The sequence below is a fragment of the Morchella sextelata genome (genome assembly GCF_020137385.1).
Source record: "Morchella sextelata strain SCLS chromosome Unknown scls_28, whole genome shotgun sequence".
In the NCBI taxonomy this organism is placed as follows: Eukaryota; Fungi; Ascomycota; class Pezizomycetes; order Pezizales; family Morchellaceae; genus Morchella; species Morchella sextelata.
The window spans coordinates 41,407-57,494 of NW_025408643.1; the positions used below are offsets into that span (position 1 = coordinate 41,407).

At 47.0% G+C, this 16,088-nt stretch overlaps 3 protein-coding genes across 3 annotated transcripts; 1 reads left to right on the forward strand and 2 right to left on the reverse strand.

The window, feature by feature from the left end:
- Positions 1-1,982: 1,982 nt before the first annotated feature.
- On the forward strand, positions 1,983-3,319 carry H6S33_008715 (uncharacterized protein; the record flags this gene model as incomplete). Its single annotated transcript, XM_044840168.1, has 2 exons — positions 1,983-2,165; positions 2,225-3,319. The coding sequence occupies 2 exons, from the start codon at positions 1,983-1,985 to the stop codon at positions 3,317-3,319; spliced, it is 1,278 nt and encodes a 425-aa protein (XP_044687571.1).
- A 2,520-nt stretch (positions 3,320-5,839) lies between these two features.
- Positions 5,840-7,242, reverse strand: H6S33_008716 (uncharacterized protein; the record flags this gene model as incomplete). The annotated part of the gene is made up of 4 exons (XM_044840169.1): positions 5,840-6,130; positions 6,199-6,619; positions 6,688-6,781; positions 6,864-7,242. The coding sequence occupies 4 exons, from the start codon at positions 7,240-7,242 to the stop codon at positions 5,840-5,842; spliced, it is 1,185 nt and encodes a 394-aa protein (XP_044687572.1).
- A 7,104-nt stretch (positions 7,243-14,346) lies between these two features.
- On the reverse strand, positions 14,347-15,405 carry H6S33_008717 (uncharacterized protein; the record flags this gene model as incomplete). The annotated part of the gene is made up of 1 exon (XM_044840170.1): positions 14,347-15,405. The coding sequence occupies one exon, from the start codon at positions 15,403-15,405 to the stop codon at positions 14,347-14,349; it is 1,059 nt and encodes a 352-aa protein (XP_044687573.1).
- Positions 15,406-16,088: the final 683 nt, after the last annotated feature.

The window sequence follows — 16,088 nt, forward strand, 5'->3', positions numbered from 1 at the left end:
CATCTCATCCTCATCGATCACAGCTCCTCACTCGTACCAACGTATGTACTGGTGGCAACTCCGACCTCCCGAGAGAAAAAGGGAGAAAGTGAGAGAGGAGTTGTGCGGACCGGATGTCGGCATCACCATATTAATCCAATGCAGGTATTGTGAATACAATCTATAGTAAATAGAGAGTATCATTCCATCCCATGGGCGCGGCGCGTTCCATTCCATGCAATCAAGTGCATAGGTACAATATAGTGGGAATATATTACTATAATATTACATGAATTAACAGGCTAGGCTAGCGGGCTGGTTGGATTGGATTGGATAGGAGGTGGGTAGTGTCTGTGCAGCCAGCTCCGACTACAAAGTATAGTTCCTCCGCAAAACAACAAAACAAGCTCCGTAGAGCGAGCGAGCGAGGAAGAATTGACCGCTAGAAGGATGTAGATAGTGCTTCCAGAAGAGCTAGAGCTCGATACGTCATGAACCTGTCTGTCCGTCCGTTTCCTGTCAAAACTCACCCATCCGGAGATGTGCGTGGGTTGGGCATCTTAATTCCCACCGCTCACCCCCACACACACTAACCTCCGACAGACCCTGCAGCTTGGGGGGGGGGGGGGTTCCCGATCCCCTAATATATATTGCCCATCCCCCATAACTCCAAACAATAACAAACCAAAAACACGTTACCAGCCGCGCGATAAGCTGATGATTTCCCCGAGCTGTGGGATGGAGGAAGAAGGAAAGAAGAGGCAGCAGCAGTCTTTGTGCTCTAGTCGCTTAGCAACCTCTACATGGAACATCAACTAGCGCGCCTCACCTTAAATCTCGCTTCGGGTAATCTAGTCGATGACCACGAACGAGAACAGTCATTCCGAGAAGCTTCCATGGCATCGCGGGAGCAGAACCAGAAGGGCAGAAGAACGGAGCGGACCCGGTTTATCGGGACTTGCTAGAGTACATGAAGGTACTGCACGGGTTAGTTATTCTAGAATTAGTTAGGGAGAGTATTTGCTGCAGGTACTGAGTTATTAGAGACCCTAGCGGAGGGCAGTTATGTAATATAACCCTTGACACTTGAGTCTTCGTCTTCAATCTTCTTTACCAGGCAACCCTTCTCTACCAGTGTCCTTATGTACTGCAAGTACATTTAGGTACTCTAATTTACCCGACGAGCCGCGCGCACGGTACCAGATGCCCTGCATACATACTGGAAGAATTTCCGTAGGCGGGGTTGCGGTACTTTCTGTCCGTATTGTACAATATTTCTTGAAACCATGAAACCATGATCGTTTCACTTGGCGAGGCGGGGAGGGAAGGGGAAGTAGATAGAGAAAGCTTGGTATTTCCTAATATTTTTACCGAACGAGTGAGGGAGGGATATGTTTGTCGAAAGATATCGTAGTTGTAGGTTGGTGCATTGGGCATCAATATGAATTCGAATTACCTACTACTATGAGTCGGAGCTGGCAATTATTACCAGTATGCTAGGAGACCCAGTAACCAATTTCTTTGCACGCGGGAGAGAAATGGGAAATATATTAACGGAGCCCCAAAGTGGGCTACGACGTAGGGTAGCTTACATACCCTAGCTGCAGGGATCCCGCCTGCCTTCCCCATCGGTTTGTACGAACCGTCCCCTTCTTGTGATATTGAATGCGCTGCACTATACAGAAGGTACATAATCCAAGGGTACCATGTACTAGGCACGATCCCTACTCATCATGATAGTCAGGAGAAGTAGGTACTGACCAAAGTCAAAGGACAATTAATTGCACTGACATGTTTGTATAAATCAACTCTCCTCTGCCCTTCCTCCCCGTTCTACTTTCTCACCATCACCATCGGACTAGCTCCTTCACACTCTTTGTCGTTCTCTCCCGCTCTTCTGTATTTTTGTTTTTTGTGGCTTGACGCCCAATCGCGACCTTACTCCACACTCATTAACAATTCGCTGAGCGTTTCACTCTTTTGAAAACCCCAAATCGACAAAAATGAAGTACTCTGCTGTTCTTTCTGCTCTTGGCTCTGCCACTGTTGTGCTTGGCCACGGACTCGTTTCTCAGATTGAGATTGGGGGTACCCTTTATGATAACTACTCGCCCTATGTTGATCCTTATTTGAACCCTGCCGTGGAGCGCATTGGTTGGACTACTGAGAGCAACGGGCCCGTTGAGGTAAGAGTTGGCCTATATAACCCAGTCGTATAACCCTTATACTAACATCTCTCTCATAGGATGTCTCCACCGCCGGCATTGCCTGCAACACTGGCTCCACTGCTGGTGCCCTCAGCGCGACTACCGCGGCTGGCTCAGATGTCAAGTTCTTCTGGACTGTCTGGCCTGAATCTCACAAGGGTCCTACCATGACCTACCTCGCAAAGTGCCCGGGCACTGACTGCACCACTGCGGACCCCACCACTCTCGATTGGTTCAAGATCGACGAAGCGGGCCTCAACAGTGACGGCACCTGGGCGTCCGACACCCTCATTGCCAACAACAACACCTGGACTGTCACCATCCCGTCGGACATTGCGTCTGGCCCGTACTTGATGCGCCATGAGCTTTTGGCCCTCCACGCGGCAGAGAACACCAACGGTGCTCAGTTCTACCCCATGTGTGCCAACTTGATCGTCACTGGTTCTGGCAGTGCTGTTCCTTCGGACACCGTCAAGTTCCCAGGTGGATACACTTCTAGTGACCCGGGTATCCTGATCAACATCTACTACCCCGTCCCAACTAGCTACACCATCCCCGGCCCGGCCGTGTATGTTCCTGGTGGAGCTAGCGCTTCCACCTCTGTTGCTGCCACCACCTCTGCTGCTGCTGCTACATCAGTCGCTGCCACCGAGATTGCTGCCACTTCTGAAGTTGCTGCCACCTCAGTTGCTGAAACCACCTCAGTCGCCGCTATTCCTACCACTGTGTTGGCCAGCTCAACCTTCATTGGCACCGGCTTCGTTGGAACCGGCCCCGCCAGTCTCCCTACCTACGTCCCATCCGTCAGGCCCCCGTTCTCCAACAGCACCCGCACCATCACCCGCAGCCGTGGCCCCACTTCCAGTGCTCTCCTTGACGCCACCCACACAGTCAGTGTTCTCCCAGTTCAGGAGACCGACCCCGTCGATTTTACCACTGAGATCGTCTACGTGACTGCTCCCGCTACTACCTCTGCTCCCGCGACCACTGTCACCGAGACTCAGACCTCAACCGTTGAGAAGACCGTCATCTTGACCTTCACTGCGTCAGCCATCGAGACCGTTACTGTCACTGAGCGCAGGCCCGAGTGCACTGCTACCGGCAGACACAGGAGGGGAACTTACTTTGTTTAAGCGGATGTGATTATGAGTTAGTTTAATTGTACGGGATACAGTTGATGAGTGAGCTGTGAGATGGGAGTTAGTTTTCCTTGTATATATTCCAATAACTAGACGTCTATTGGCTGGTTGCGCTTAAGATATATTGCTTATTATTATTAGAAATGATTTTCTTGTGCCCAGTGACTACCTTGTTCTCTAGACAGTAGCTTTTGATCACAGCCCATAAGTAATTCTCAAGAGGTCCTGTTCTTTCTAGTCGGACCCTGATGGTCAAACTGTGTTATATACTAGCTTCCATTCACGAATGGACTCATAATTATTGCACTAGCAACATAGGTGGCCTTTTATTCTCACCTCTTGGTATATTGGTCTGCTCAGCTAGCCTAGCTAGGAAAATTTCTGGGGTCTTAGGCCGCGTTCACGGTTGGACTGGAGAGCTGTCTTGGCAGGGCGGTCTGGCTAACATTGGCCGAGTGATATATTATGACCGCAAATAGCCAAGCAACATTAATTTTCCCAGAGGATAATTCCTGAACATTCTGTTTTTCACTATATCATAGAACGCCTTATGAAAGCCTATTCACTGAGGGGGTTTGGATAGTTGAATGAGATGATGAGTTGTGAACCCTGCTCCACTGAGTAACGTCCGTCAAACACACAGGCCGGCGTGTCTTGCGGCGTTCAAGGTATATTTCGAGCCAGAGGCTGCCTGTTGTATGTAACGAGCGAGTGAAAGGCTCTGAAAATTGAGGTTCGTGATAGAATAAGACTGAAAAGCACTATAAAGGCGCTGGATTCCATGAACCCTGGCATTCTCCACTATATCTACCAGGAGCATGAGGGCGGAGCGCGGGACGATGTATATAACCTATTGTCCGCTTATATGAGGGTGGATTGTGGCCGGACAGAGGAGTTGTAGTGACATGCTATATGACGCGCAGATGAGCAGAAACAAGATAAATTCTGTTCAGTTCGTATTTCCGTGGTCGTACCAGCAGAAGAAATCAGACCCCGGTGCACGTGCACGGGCTTTGTATATATCTGCGGCCGATGGTAGTGCGAGCTTAGTATATCAGTAAGGGGAGCCAGCTAGGACTTAAGTGTCAAGGAACTGTGATTAGCGGGGCTCTAAAACGGAGGGTTTGGCATTTTGTAGGTGTAGGAGTTAACGTTGTGGTTGGTTAGCAGGGAGAAAATACCGAACACTTAATTTGATTACCCGCTCTACCACAGACAACGTCCCCTGGAAAGTTGTAGCGGCTGTCCGGAAGTCAAAGATAACCATATGCATCAATCGTATTAAAATCTCAGCAGCCATCCTTTGATGCCTTCTAGTTTGTAGGCGGCCATGGTGGGTGGAGGGGACGGACTCACCACAAAACTTAACCTCACACCGACGTGTTAATGCAGAAGGGAACGCTGTATTAATGATTTATGGTAGAGTGTGGCTCCAGTTAGAGCTTAAGGAGATGGATATCTGGCTGTGGGAGATTGGCTACAGAAAGGGAGACAATAAGAGGGAAGGAAAATGAACACCCAGAGGAGAAGAAGAGTAGTAAAATTCCCCTCGAATACTACTTGAGGACACAATGCTGTTTAAGCAAGCGAGATAACATATCTGTTCCTTACTATAGACCCTCAAGTACAGATATTGGCATCTCATCTATCTCTCTTATAGCATCATCCTCACTGCGACCAGGACAGACAACTTGGGACTATCGACAGGATGCTCCTAAGAGAATATGACTACATGTAGCCATATGTAGCGGTCCACATACATGTAGCTAATAGCTAGGCCGGTGGCCTCGACAAAGCGACCATGTACAGTTTTTATAACAAACCATCTCGCAAAAGAGAAGTTTGACTCGCGCGTTAATCTTTTCTTAATCTTCTCGAGTTGAGCCCCTACATCAAATCCAGAAATCAGGAATCAGCTTTTGCTTGAATAATACTCTAAATTATAAAAAGCACAATTAATAGGCATGGAAGACAGTAAAGAACTTAGAAGTCATGGCTAGCATCATGTACAGCGACAGGTAATAAGTGATGAAACGCCCTGAAATACAGTTATACCTTCAAACACCGTAAGTTAGTGGAGTTTTACCCAAAACAGGTATCACTGTGTCTCAGCCTGTCCCATCACTTATTACCTACCGCTGTATATCAGACCCGAGTAGAATAGAAGAATGTGGCGCGTGGTGTATAGGCGTCTTCTCTCCTATATGCATCGACGCAGGAATTCTGAAACTGTGCTACCTCATCATGAAATTAAAAACTTTTTCTAAGTACATCTAACTTTCCACTATTATTGATCACTGAGTAAGACACAGTGAACTGATGTCATGTAGGTAAAAAAGCCAACAAAGTAAAAAGCTCAAGATTAGAGACGTCCGGTTATAAAGAGAAAAAGAGTTAAGATACATATAGATGTCATCAGCGTAATCACCGCCTCCAACTCCTACCCAAAACAAAAGACAGCAAAGGAAAAAAAAAAGATATCTTCGTGCTCATCATACACACCTTTGGCCGCTACTACAATATGCCCATCCCCAGCATCGCGAGAACAACACCACCAAACAGCATGGTATATTTCACAGCAACAGATGCGGCAGCGGCAATCTCAGGGTTACCAACAACCTGCACGCCATCAATCGTACACATGGTCTGGCATGCCGGCTTGTCGGCCCGCTTGTGAAGATCCCGCGCACTAAGGTCGTCCGGGCCCGATGTGTTGAACGCCATTTCAACCCACTCAATCTCCATGTACGCCGTGTCACCCACCGTCATATTCCCTGACCAAACGCCTCCATCGGACCACATATTCTACACCAATGCCTCAGTCAGTCAAAACAATCCCTACACCTTCCAAAGCAGCCAGAATCGAAACCCACCATAACGAAATAACTTGCAACCGTCGGCACACCATACTCCTTATCGAGATAATGCTCCCCATCCACATACCAACTACTCTTCCCCTCTGTCCAATCGATCCTATGCGTATGCCAGTCATCCCACTTGACATCACCATACTTCTGCCTGGCCCTCTTGATCTTCTTGTCCGGCTCATTCGTCCCATCGATCTCCGTGCCCGTCGCCATGTCTACTGATGTCGATGCACCAGAAATTTCGTTACCTTGATCGTCAACAACAGGCTGGTTAGAGTAGCGGATCTCGTTGTTGTTGTCCCTCGTCAGGATCTCAATGTCGGATTCGTTTTGCCCGTTCTGGTAGATGAAGAGGCCAGCCACGGCGCCGGATGCACCGGTGACTCGTGCGCGGATCCGAATGGAGGCGTATAGAAGGTTCTTGTGACTGTAAAAGAAAGCTTATTAGGATTCTATCGGATTGCCCACGGGATGAGCGAGACTGGATTGACTTACAGCGACTCGACCTCCGCCGCCGACTGAAAATTCGAAAACCTATGAGTCCTCAACACCAACTTCGACGTCGCATCCGTATCCACATCGGAGCCCGCTGCACCCCAAAAATCAGCAAAACCGTCCCGCAATGCCAACCCAACGAGCAAAGTGCCAATGATCAAAAAAACCACACTAACATATATAAACATTCGCCAAACTATTCTGCATGCGGATCGGGAAATCCCCCGTTGGCAGCTTGCCCCAATCCATGGTAGCCCAGTAGTCTGTCCAATCATTGCTCTGGATCCACCCGGCCTGCGCATTCCCGATGCCCGGCTCGGTGGTGTAGTTATCCGGCGTAGGGTCTAATTCCTGCGGTAAGACGGACGGGAGCGGCGGCGCACTCGCAACTGGCGTGATTGTGCGGAAGTCGTGGAACTCGTGCTGCGTAAAGACACTGTCCGCATCTGTCTCGTAGCAATCACATGAGGGCGTTGAGTCTGCTGCTGTTACCACAACAGCGGGTATCAGGGCGCTGAAGAGGACGAGCAGCGGGAGCTCTAAGAGGACGAGCATTTTTTGGCGTGGGGGGGGGGGGGGGGAGGGCAATGGGAACTATGAATTAATTACTAGTACTGTACTGACGATGATACAGAGAAGGAGAGGGAGAAGGTGAGAGAGAATGGTGATATGTATATAATCTCTGACAGCCCACATAAAGTAATCACAGCCCCTAACCTGACCCTGCCGTAACATATAACCACCCCTGCTAAAAACTTGTAAAAGAATCGTTTACAGCGGGCGAGCCAAGCATTTTATTCTCAACTAGACACCCGTGTTTCTGACCCTTTAAATAGCAGTCCTCGCTGCCAATCAGGGCCCTTCTTCCCAGGGAAACTCAGTCCAGATCGCCAAGAATGGATCGCTATTGTAGCCGAGGAGGTGCTGTACAGGGGTGGGTGTGTTACTCTATATCACTACATTTCCCTACTGTTACTCTACTCTATTCTGCTCTATAAGGGGACCCTGTAAAGGTACTCTGGGCAGGTATGAAGAACCTGAACATGTGTTGGCGGTAACGGTCTCTGGTTCGCGCATATTTTGAACTAACTGCAAATTGAATCCCTGCCTGCATATCTCATGTTCAGGTTCTTCTTGCCTGCCCCGAGTACAATGTAGGCATGTAATACTCAAGCGCGGACAGGAAGGCAACTACATGTACTACCCACATACAAACACCTCATCGATCCCACAACTCCAGCCAACAGCATCGTATCGTCAACCCCTGACGGCTGAAAGGAATGCTTTAGGATTCGATCAAGCCACCCGGAAAAGCGGCTTTGTAACGTATGTACATGTATGTAGGTAGGTTATACGGGGGTGGGTTCATCCAACCACATATATGTCAACAATCCAAATACTTTTACCTTTTACCTCGTTCTCTTCCCCGTGCGTATGATTACTCGTCCCATCCCTCGGGCTCTGTCTGTGCTGTTCGTGTGCGTACCGTCCATGGATGGGGTTCAAACCCTCCATTGGGATTCGGGCGGGAGGAGAGTCAGTAGTACGTACCTCTCCCTCATACAACAAAACCTTTGCCTTGCCAGAATAGCAGTTTGTATCTACATGTATGTATGTGTACTCAGCCCCCCCGCCTCCTGTATGGACAACAAAAGGAAAAAAAAGATGAAGTTTCACCTCACCCTGTGGAACTTTCCCCGGAACCTCCCATAGCACCACCGCAGAGCCTCCCCCTTGTGCCCAAAATGCTTGTAGTTATTGGCAGAGCTTATTTGTGCCACGGAGAGATCTTGGCAGCAGGTGGAGGCCTCGTAAGCTCGCTATGCACGATCAGCGGTGCATGCAGGCACCGATTTTAACGTTAATTGTGTGGGGTTTGGTTGGTTGTCTAGAGTAGAGGTGCTTAAACCGCTCAAAGATGCGGGTGCTTCCTTCTTGCAGATTCCTCATAGGAACCGCACATAACTGCGCGCGGCGCCTTGTCTTGCCTTGATTACATACATACAATTCCTAGAGCAGAGTAGCAATAACGGCACCGCCCCCGAGGGCGGGCAGTGTACCTCCATTATATACATCTATCATCCCACTCGAAGCCAGGCGGTGAAGTCATGTACTCTGGTATCTACCTCGTACTCTAGCATTCGAATACCCCACCGCGGAGCAAATACACAAAATTAAAAGGGAAGCGACAGAACTGGAACAAATGCATCACCTACCAGCTGTGCAGTGTAGATCCTGCCTGTCTCAACCCCAGACCAAGAAGAGCACAAGCACTGGATGACGTGACGATGTTCGGGAATGTCTTAGACGAGCGTCAAGCATGCGGTGGGGTTTCCTGGTTCTCTTTGTCCAGTACTTGCTAGCGGCAACGGGTGGTTGTGTATAAATTTAGGGCGGAGGAGATTCGAACACAGTTGATTGTGTGTAACAACTGAAATGGGATAGGGGAAAGCTCCCTTTTATAACCACAGTTATAGAACAATTTGTTCTCAAGACAAAGTACAGGTAGTTAATTAGAGCCACATCCAAACAAAATAACAAAACCACAAATAACACCTACATCATCCCACTATCTTTTGCGCCTGAATTAACGCGATAGAAGCTAACCAGGTTGCAATTGACTCTCTAAGTCGCTGAGCCCGTGCGGCCGCGATCGATGTACCTACATACATGTATGTATGTACATACAACTAGCCCGACTGTCTGTTAGCGAGCTAGACAAGAGATGCGGACCATTCCAAATGTTGTATGTAGAAGCAGCCCGTGATGTGAAAATGACCATCAAAACCCAATATACCAGCACAGCCCATGGGGCGGTCTGGACTGAACCGGCCGCACAGGCCGGTTCAACGGATACTCTGCATAAAGACGATGCACAGAAGCTTCAGAGGATACCTCCTTAATAAGAACATACATGAATGCACTCATGGCAAGCCATGACCTATCGTATGTACACATGTCTGTAGAGATGTAGCCCTACAAGCGCTGCAGTGTACTCGCCGCTCTACTACAGAAACCCGTCTAGTCAGGCAGTACGTACTCTACATGTAGTTGTGTTCGTACTCTACCCCCAAAGCAGATCGGACACTCCAACCAGTTTTGCGCTGGGCTGCGGGATGCGAGATTTAATTTGTGCACCGCCATCGATATATCCCTCGAAACCCCGTTTCCTCAAACCCACGCATCCGGTTGGAGAAACAAAATAAAGTAACTTAATGAAGCGCCCATCCAGGTCATACAGCAACGTCAACCTAGAATAGAGATACAGATATGTTGACGTGACAGCTAGCTTCTGTAGCCAGAAATACCACTATACTAGCGCCCCCTAGGCTTGCCGATAATCCCGTGATACCGGGGCACTGGAAGATCGGCAGTTGCGGCATTCACGGCTTGGAAGCTTGTTCTTCGGATAATTATAAATGGATGTACGTAAATGCAGGCTTAAACTTGTCGGGTATTTGGTTGGTTGGTGGTTTTAAGGTTATGGCTCAGCTAGGCGCGGATCATGGTGTATCACTCGTCGTCTGTATCCGAGCCGGCACGGACAGCAGGTCAGGGGGCTAGGGGTGCCTATTAGTTACCGTTGTTTATTGTATTTTAGATCCTGTACTACGGTGTTTATTTGCATTGTAGCTAGCTGTAGAGTATATGATGTCGCGTCCATCCTTCTTCTCTTATCACTACATGTACATACATGTATGTATATTACCATATCAACTATCAGGATTTGGGACGTACCACATCAGATGCCATGGAGGTCAACCGGTGACTTTGATACCCTTTGCTGATGTCTCTGTTCTTCCTGAGTTTTCAAGGTACGACTGTTCAGTCCAGTATTATTACTAGATTAAAATTTAGTTGGTTGCTAACACCACTGAGCATCACTAGTACTATCTCTCTGCTCTTGCACACCTACCATCGATACATCACCATCAATCATACCACGGAGGTTAACCGGAGACTTTGAAACCTTTTGGTCTCTCCCCGCTGCCCATGCTACATACATAGTTCCGGTTGGAGGAGCAACTACCAGCAGTCCATCCAATCCGGGGTTCCCTCGTGGTCTACGCATATTCCGGTAATTCATCCCTAACCTATGTATTCTCTCCACTAGCTACTCATCTCTTCGTTCGTGCTTAGTTTTCGCAAGAAAAAGCTGAGTTGATATTCAAAATACTAACTGCTACAGGGAGTGGATATCCTATAGGAGTGGAAAGATCTGTTGAAAAAAAGGTCACAAACTGTGACTTCAAGCCTAAAGAGGTTCGCGGAGTGTGTGTTAGGTGTGCTAGAGATAAAAGTCGCTGGAACAGGTTAAACACCCCAATAGCGTTTCTGGTCAAAACGGACGAAGGGATTACTCAAATAACTAATTCATCCAGGCATCGGGTGTTTCCTCTCCTTTCATGGAGGTTAACCGTCGACTTTTCTACAGATCTCCCAATATATACATATGTGATGTCTCATGGAGAATCACGAACGCTTTTGTAGGGTGGCCGTTCAAAGCTACGGATGGGGAGCACCAGGCAAGGCCATTGCTTTAGAGCTGCTTCTGCCAGCTCAGATATTGTTCCGTGGACGAGAGGGAGCTCTAGGATCTCTCGGGCTTTGTACGCTCCTGTCTACTTCAGCATTATTGCTGCCTGGGAATGAGGAGAGCTCAGCGAAATAATATTTTTGGGCCCCCTGTGCCGGGAATATCATGGCTGGTATGTTTTGTGTTGCTTCTCTCTCTAGATCTTTTCGATAGTTAGACAATTAACTAAGTGCTTCTAGATCTAGGATTGCAACAATAAACATCGACTCTTCGTCTATCTCTAAAGAGACGACGTTAATTGCTGTCGACTAAGCCTGCTACATCATATTTAGGGCGCGTTTGGCAACGGCCTAAACGGAGTTAAAAAGTCTAAAAACTTCGTTAAAACTGAAAATCCCGTTATGAGAAAAGTTGATGTGTTTGGCATGCCACTTTTAAGTGCAATTTTGATAATTTTAACAGAGTTTTGAAAAAGTAGGTTTGACTCGCTTTTCCATGTTGCAATGCACATCCTCACCAAAATACATGCGCTAAACCCACCAAACGGTATCCATGTTTGGCAAACCAAACTCCATTTAAGGATTTCTCTGTTTGCCGGTTGCTAACGGGATTGTTGCTTAACACAGTTTCTAAACTTTACTTCCTCCAAACGGGCCCTTAGCTTCTAGGCTCCAGCAGTCAACGGGAACCAGCCTATAGTGGTTTATGGTCTGGTAGTTAATTCTCTCTATAACCGTTAAATCAAATTATCACACAAAATACTAACCTACCTAGCTATAGGCCAAACCCTCCCTGAAACTCTCGTCCTCCAGCTTCTCCTGGAACCATGGATGGCAGCTTGCAATATTGGTTCTCGAGGAATCGCTGCCCAAACCATCCCTGGAAATCCTCATCCTCAGATTTCCCCTGAAACCGTGGATGGTAGTCCGCCAAATTAGTTCCCGGGGAATCGCTACCCATATCCATCAACCTCCTTTGGTGCCTCTTTTCATGGGCAACTTCAAAGAAAACGGAAGAACTATGGTCGTGGTGCCGGATGCCTAAAGCTCGGATTAGATGATAAAAGATCGAGCCAGACGCCTGTCAATCTATTCGGCAAAGGTATACCCGGATACAACAGACATTGTATCCCTTAGGCCGGCAGTCCATTTAGTAACTGGATCCGCCTAACCAAATGAGGTTATAGAAGGAGGAAATCTCAACTTCAACTGTAGCAGTTCGTAGCAGTAGAGCCCGCTAGGTATACATGTATCTACTCTGCTTTAGAAAACCTGTTACAATATCTAATGTAGTTGTGGTTGCGAAAGTTGAAACTGCGCTGCCAGCTTTTTATATCAATTTTAGCAAGTAGAATACGCTGCCCGCGCTCCGCGTGTCTATAGGGTGGAGGTCCACGTGCCGTGTTGATTGATCAGTCTACCTTGGGCTTAGTATTAAAGGCTGGGGAAGCTTCGAAGGGCAAGAACATAGATGCTATGGTAAAGACTAGGCCATTCTAACTATTGCCGGTGCCGAGAGAGATGCGAAGGAGGAAGACACATAGAAGTTTAGAGAGTGAGAACTCACAAATTAAAGGGCACTTTCGTGGTGACGTCACACTTTGGTTAATGAGATGCAAGCATAAGAAGGTTAGAGGAAAAGAAGGGGGTTGGGGTAAGATGAACCCTAGCAGATAGGGAACTCGGTTGTAAGAAGGTGAGAATAAAACTACGTCATTCCTCGCCCCCAAAGGGAATATCCAAAAAACCAACAAAAAAGTTGTCTCTCATCCAACCAGGAGGATGCAGTGAGTGCGAGGGGGGGATGAGAACCAACCGCCACCCCAAGTATCATCAAGGGCGGCGGAGAGGGAACTTGAGAAATACTGGTGTAAAGTCATCTAACTAATATATACCGCAAACATGCATTTCACGCTCAATAAATGAATTATCAAGCAATTATCTATCAATTAAATAAAATCACTATCTATCACTCGAAAATCAGTGTCAACCTGACTGTAAATTCGAGTGATATTTCATGATCATCGTTCCACCCCAAGTAGGGAACGGAATAGTATTTGGACCCAGAGCCTTAAAGAAAACATGTAGACATTCTACCAAGAGCAGTTATATTGTGTATTGCATGTGATGAAACGGTATCGCTATTTTTATTTAATACGAGAATGGGGATGGACGTGGGGGTTATACGTTATAATATATGGTGTTTGACAAATTTATGGAAGCATTATTTTTAGTTGGATCCCCGGGCCAGTGGGGGTCTTCTTATACCTCAATTTTATTGAGATGTGTTGGAAGAATCTGCATTCATCTGAGCTTGTACAACTTGATCTATCACTCAGATTTCACCTCTTTTAATTCAATTGACTCATTGCTATCCGGTCTAGATCTATTACCATCTTTCCCCCACCATTTGGATCTGTCAGATCGAATTCAAGCTTAGATCTACAAAGACTTAGGCCTACCTTTATCCTCCCACGTACGTATCTCTTTCACCTACCCACCATTGCTATCATAATCGGCGATTTCAAAAGGCCGCATAATCTCAATGAGCTCCTCCGCGCACCATAAGCGAATCGAAAGTTTCTACAGAAATGATACTGAGGATACAGTTGTCTTGGCAGGAGGTGCCGACTGAGGCGATGGTAGAATGGAGTGTGTCTCGTAGCGAGAGTAATGGGAGTAGCCAGCTTCTAGGCCCTGGCGAGTAGAATGGGGGAAATATAAGGGAATCATTTCATTGGTATGTATGTATGTAATGTAGGTAGTTCTCTAGCACTACATGTACATGTACATGTAGTTAAACATATGTCACAATGGCCGAAAATAATGATAGAAACTTCAATATATTAAAGCATTCTAAAAGAGCCAATATATATACGTAACAAACAAAAGAAGAAGGACAAGTAAAATATCTCGAAACAAGATCAAAAGAAAGAATGGATTAAGCTACATGTAATTCGTATCACGCATCATAGCCTGATGCGAGTGATTATCCGTGATCCATGCATGGTATGGTGCGACCAACTCTGTATCCGGTGTATATGTGACATGAGGCTCCATTGAACGCGGAAATATTGTTAAAGATAGAAAGAAAGTAAAGAATGTGACACCAAGTATAATTGATTAGATACTAAACGTTATTGTTGAGCCAGAGGCGGTGAGCAATGAGGGGCCCTCATCGTCTGAATCCGAGTCGTCTGAATTAATATCTGGTCGTTGACCGCGCGGACGCGTACGGCGTACTAGTAATAGTGTTCGAGAACGATGATGGACGTCCGAACTCGTTTCTGAATTTGAATGACGTTCAAGTTTCTGATTACGGGCCTGTTCATGAACTTCTGACTCATGAGCCTGGTGGACCGGTTCATGTGACGGCTCTGGGGCCCCTTGATGCTCTTCTGGCTCGTGAGCTTGGTGGACAGGCTCATGGGACGGCCCTGAGGCGCCTTGATGCTCTACGTAAGGCTCATAATACTCATCATGTTCCACGAAATGCTCGTCAACTTCTGCATGGTGTACAGCCTGGCCTGTTGCGCTGGGTCCTGAGCTAGAGTCCACCGCTACATGGCGGGCAGAGTGCCCTGTTTCACTGCGTCCAGAGTTAGAGGCTGCTTCTGCACGATGCTCCGGCTCCTCTGGCAACTGAATATGTACACTCCCGTTTCCCCTGACTGATCCAGCAATTGACTGTTCATCCCTTGCCGACTGCTCAAGCTCTTCTATCCACTCCGGTGTTCCTGGCTCAAATTTTGATTCAAAAGGTGCGAATGTATAATCTCTGAGTGTGTGAGACATCCTATCAGTGTGGGCGTTTTTTGCCTTCTCTATCCTTTTGATAAGTAGCTGCTGCTTGTCCTTGTTTCTCTCTTTATCTAACTTTTTGCTCAATCTGGCCAGCTTCTCCTTCTTGGTTTCGTTGGTTCTAACGATATATGTAGTCCCTTTTTTCCCATCCTGCCCAACGGTCGTGCATATGAATGCTTCTCTAGCGTTCGGGTCCTTTTCTTTAGTGAGGGGGATATGAACATGAGTTATAGGCGGTTTCTTCGCCTTCCCCGGTGGTGGATCCCGTACACTGGGGCTTCCTAGCTTCAAAACCATTCCAACAGCAAGTCTATGCAATAATGAGGAGTCTTTAGTGTTGGGTAGCTTTAACCTTTGACTATTTCTGTGGGTCGACATGTTGAGCGTGCTGGTATTTTGTGGTGTGTACTTGAGAATAAAGGTAAGATTTTGAGCTTGTCGGTGTTTAATTTGCTGCTTGTTGTTGATGATGCGTGTTACGAAGATCTTTGAAGTCTCTGCTAGGGATATCACATTCCAATTTATAGGAAAGGAAAAGGACGCTGATGACGTAGTAATATAGTATCGTCGGGTGGGGGTTGAAGTGAATGATTGAATCGATCTCTCAAAATGATTCTTTGTGGCCAAGAGTTATCTAATTATATGGATGCTGGCATGTAGCTGGGCTCATAATAGTATCATAAGATATCAAGATTGTAACCGAATATTCGGCTTTAATACCTGGGATAATTATATAAGGGTACGCCGAGAAGGGAAAATGTTCAGAAACCATTTTTATCCTAGCCCTCCAGTGTACTCATAAGGCCTAAGTTGATCAGGAAGAATCGATATCTAGGATAGGAGAATAGATTGAATGGAAATTCCCCCGCAAGGTAAATCTAATCCACTTCCTCGCTCAAGTTCCTCAAAGTATACTATCACTGAGAAGTGTGTGAGTGTCAGGACTTTCTAGGCCGCTCAATGTCTAGGAGGTAGTTATCATTAAACCGGCACTTTAGAATAGTCCAAATCCGGGACATAAGATTTGTTATTCGCAATATCTTTGGGCCCTAGAATAAAGG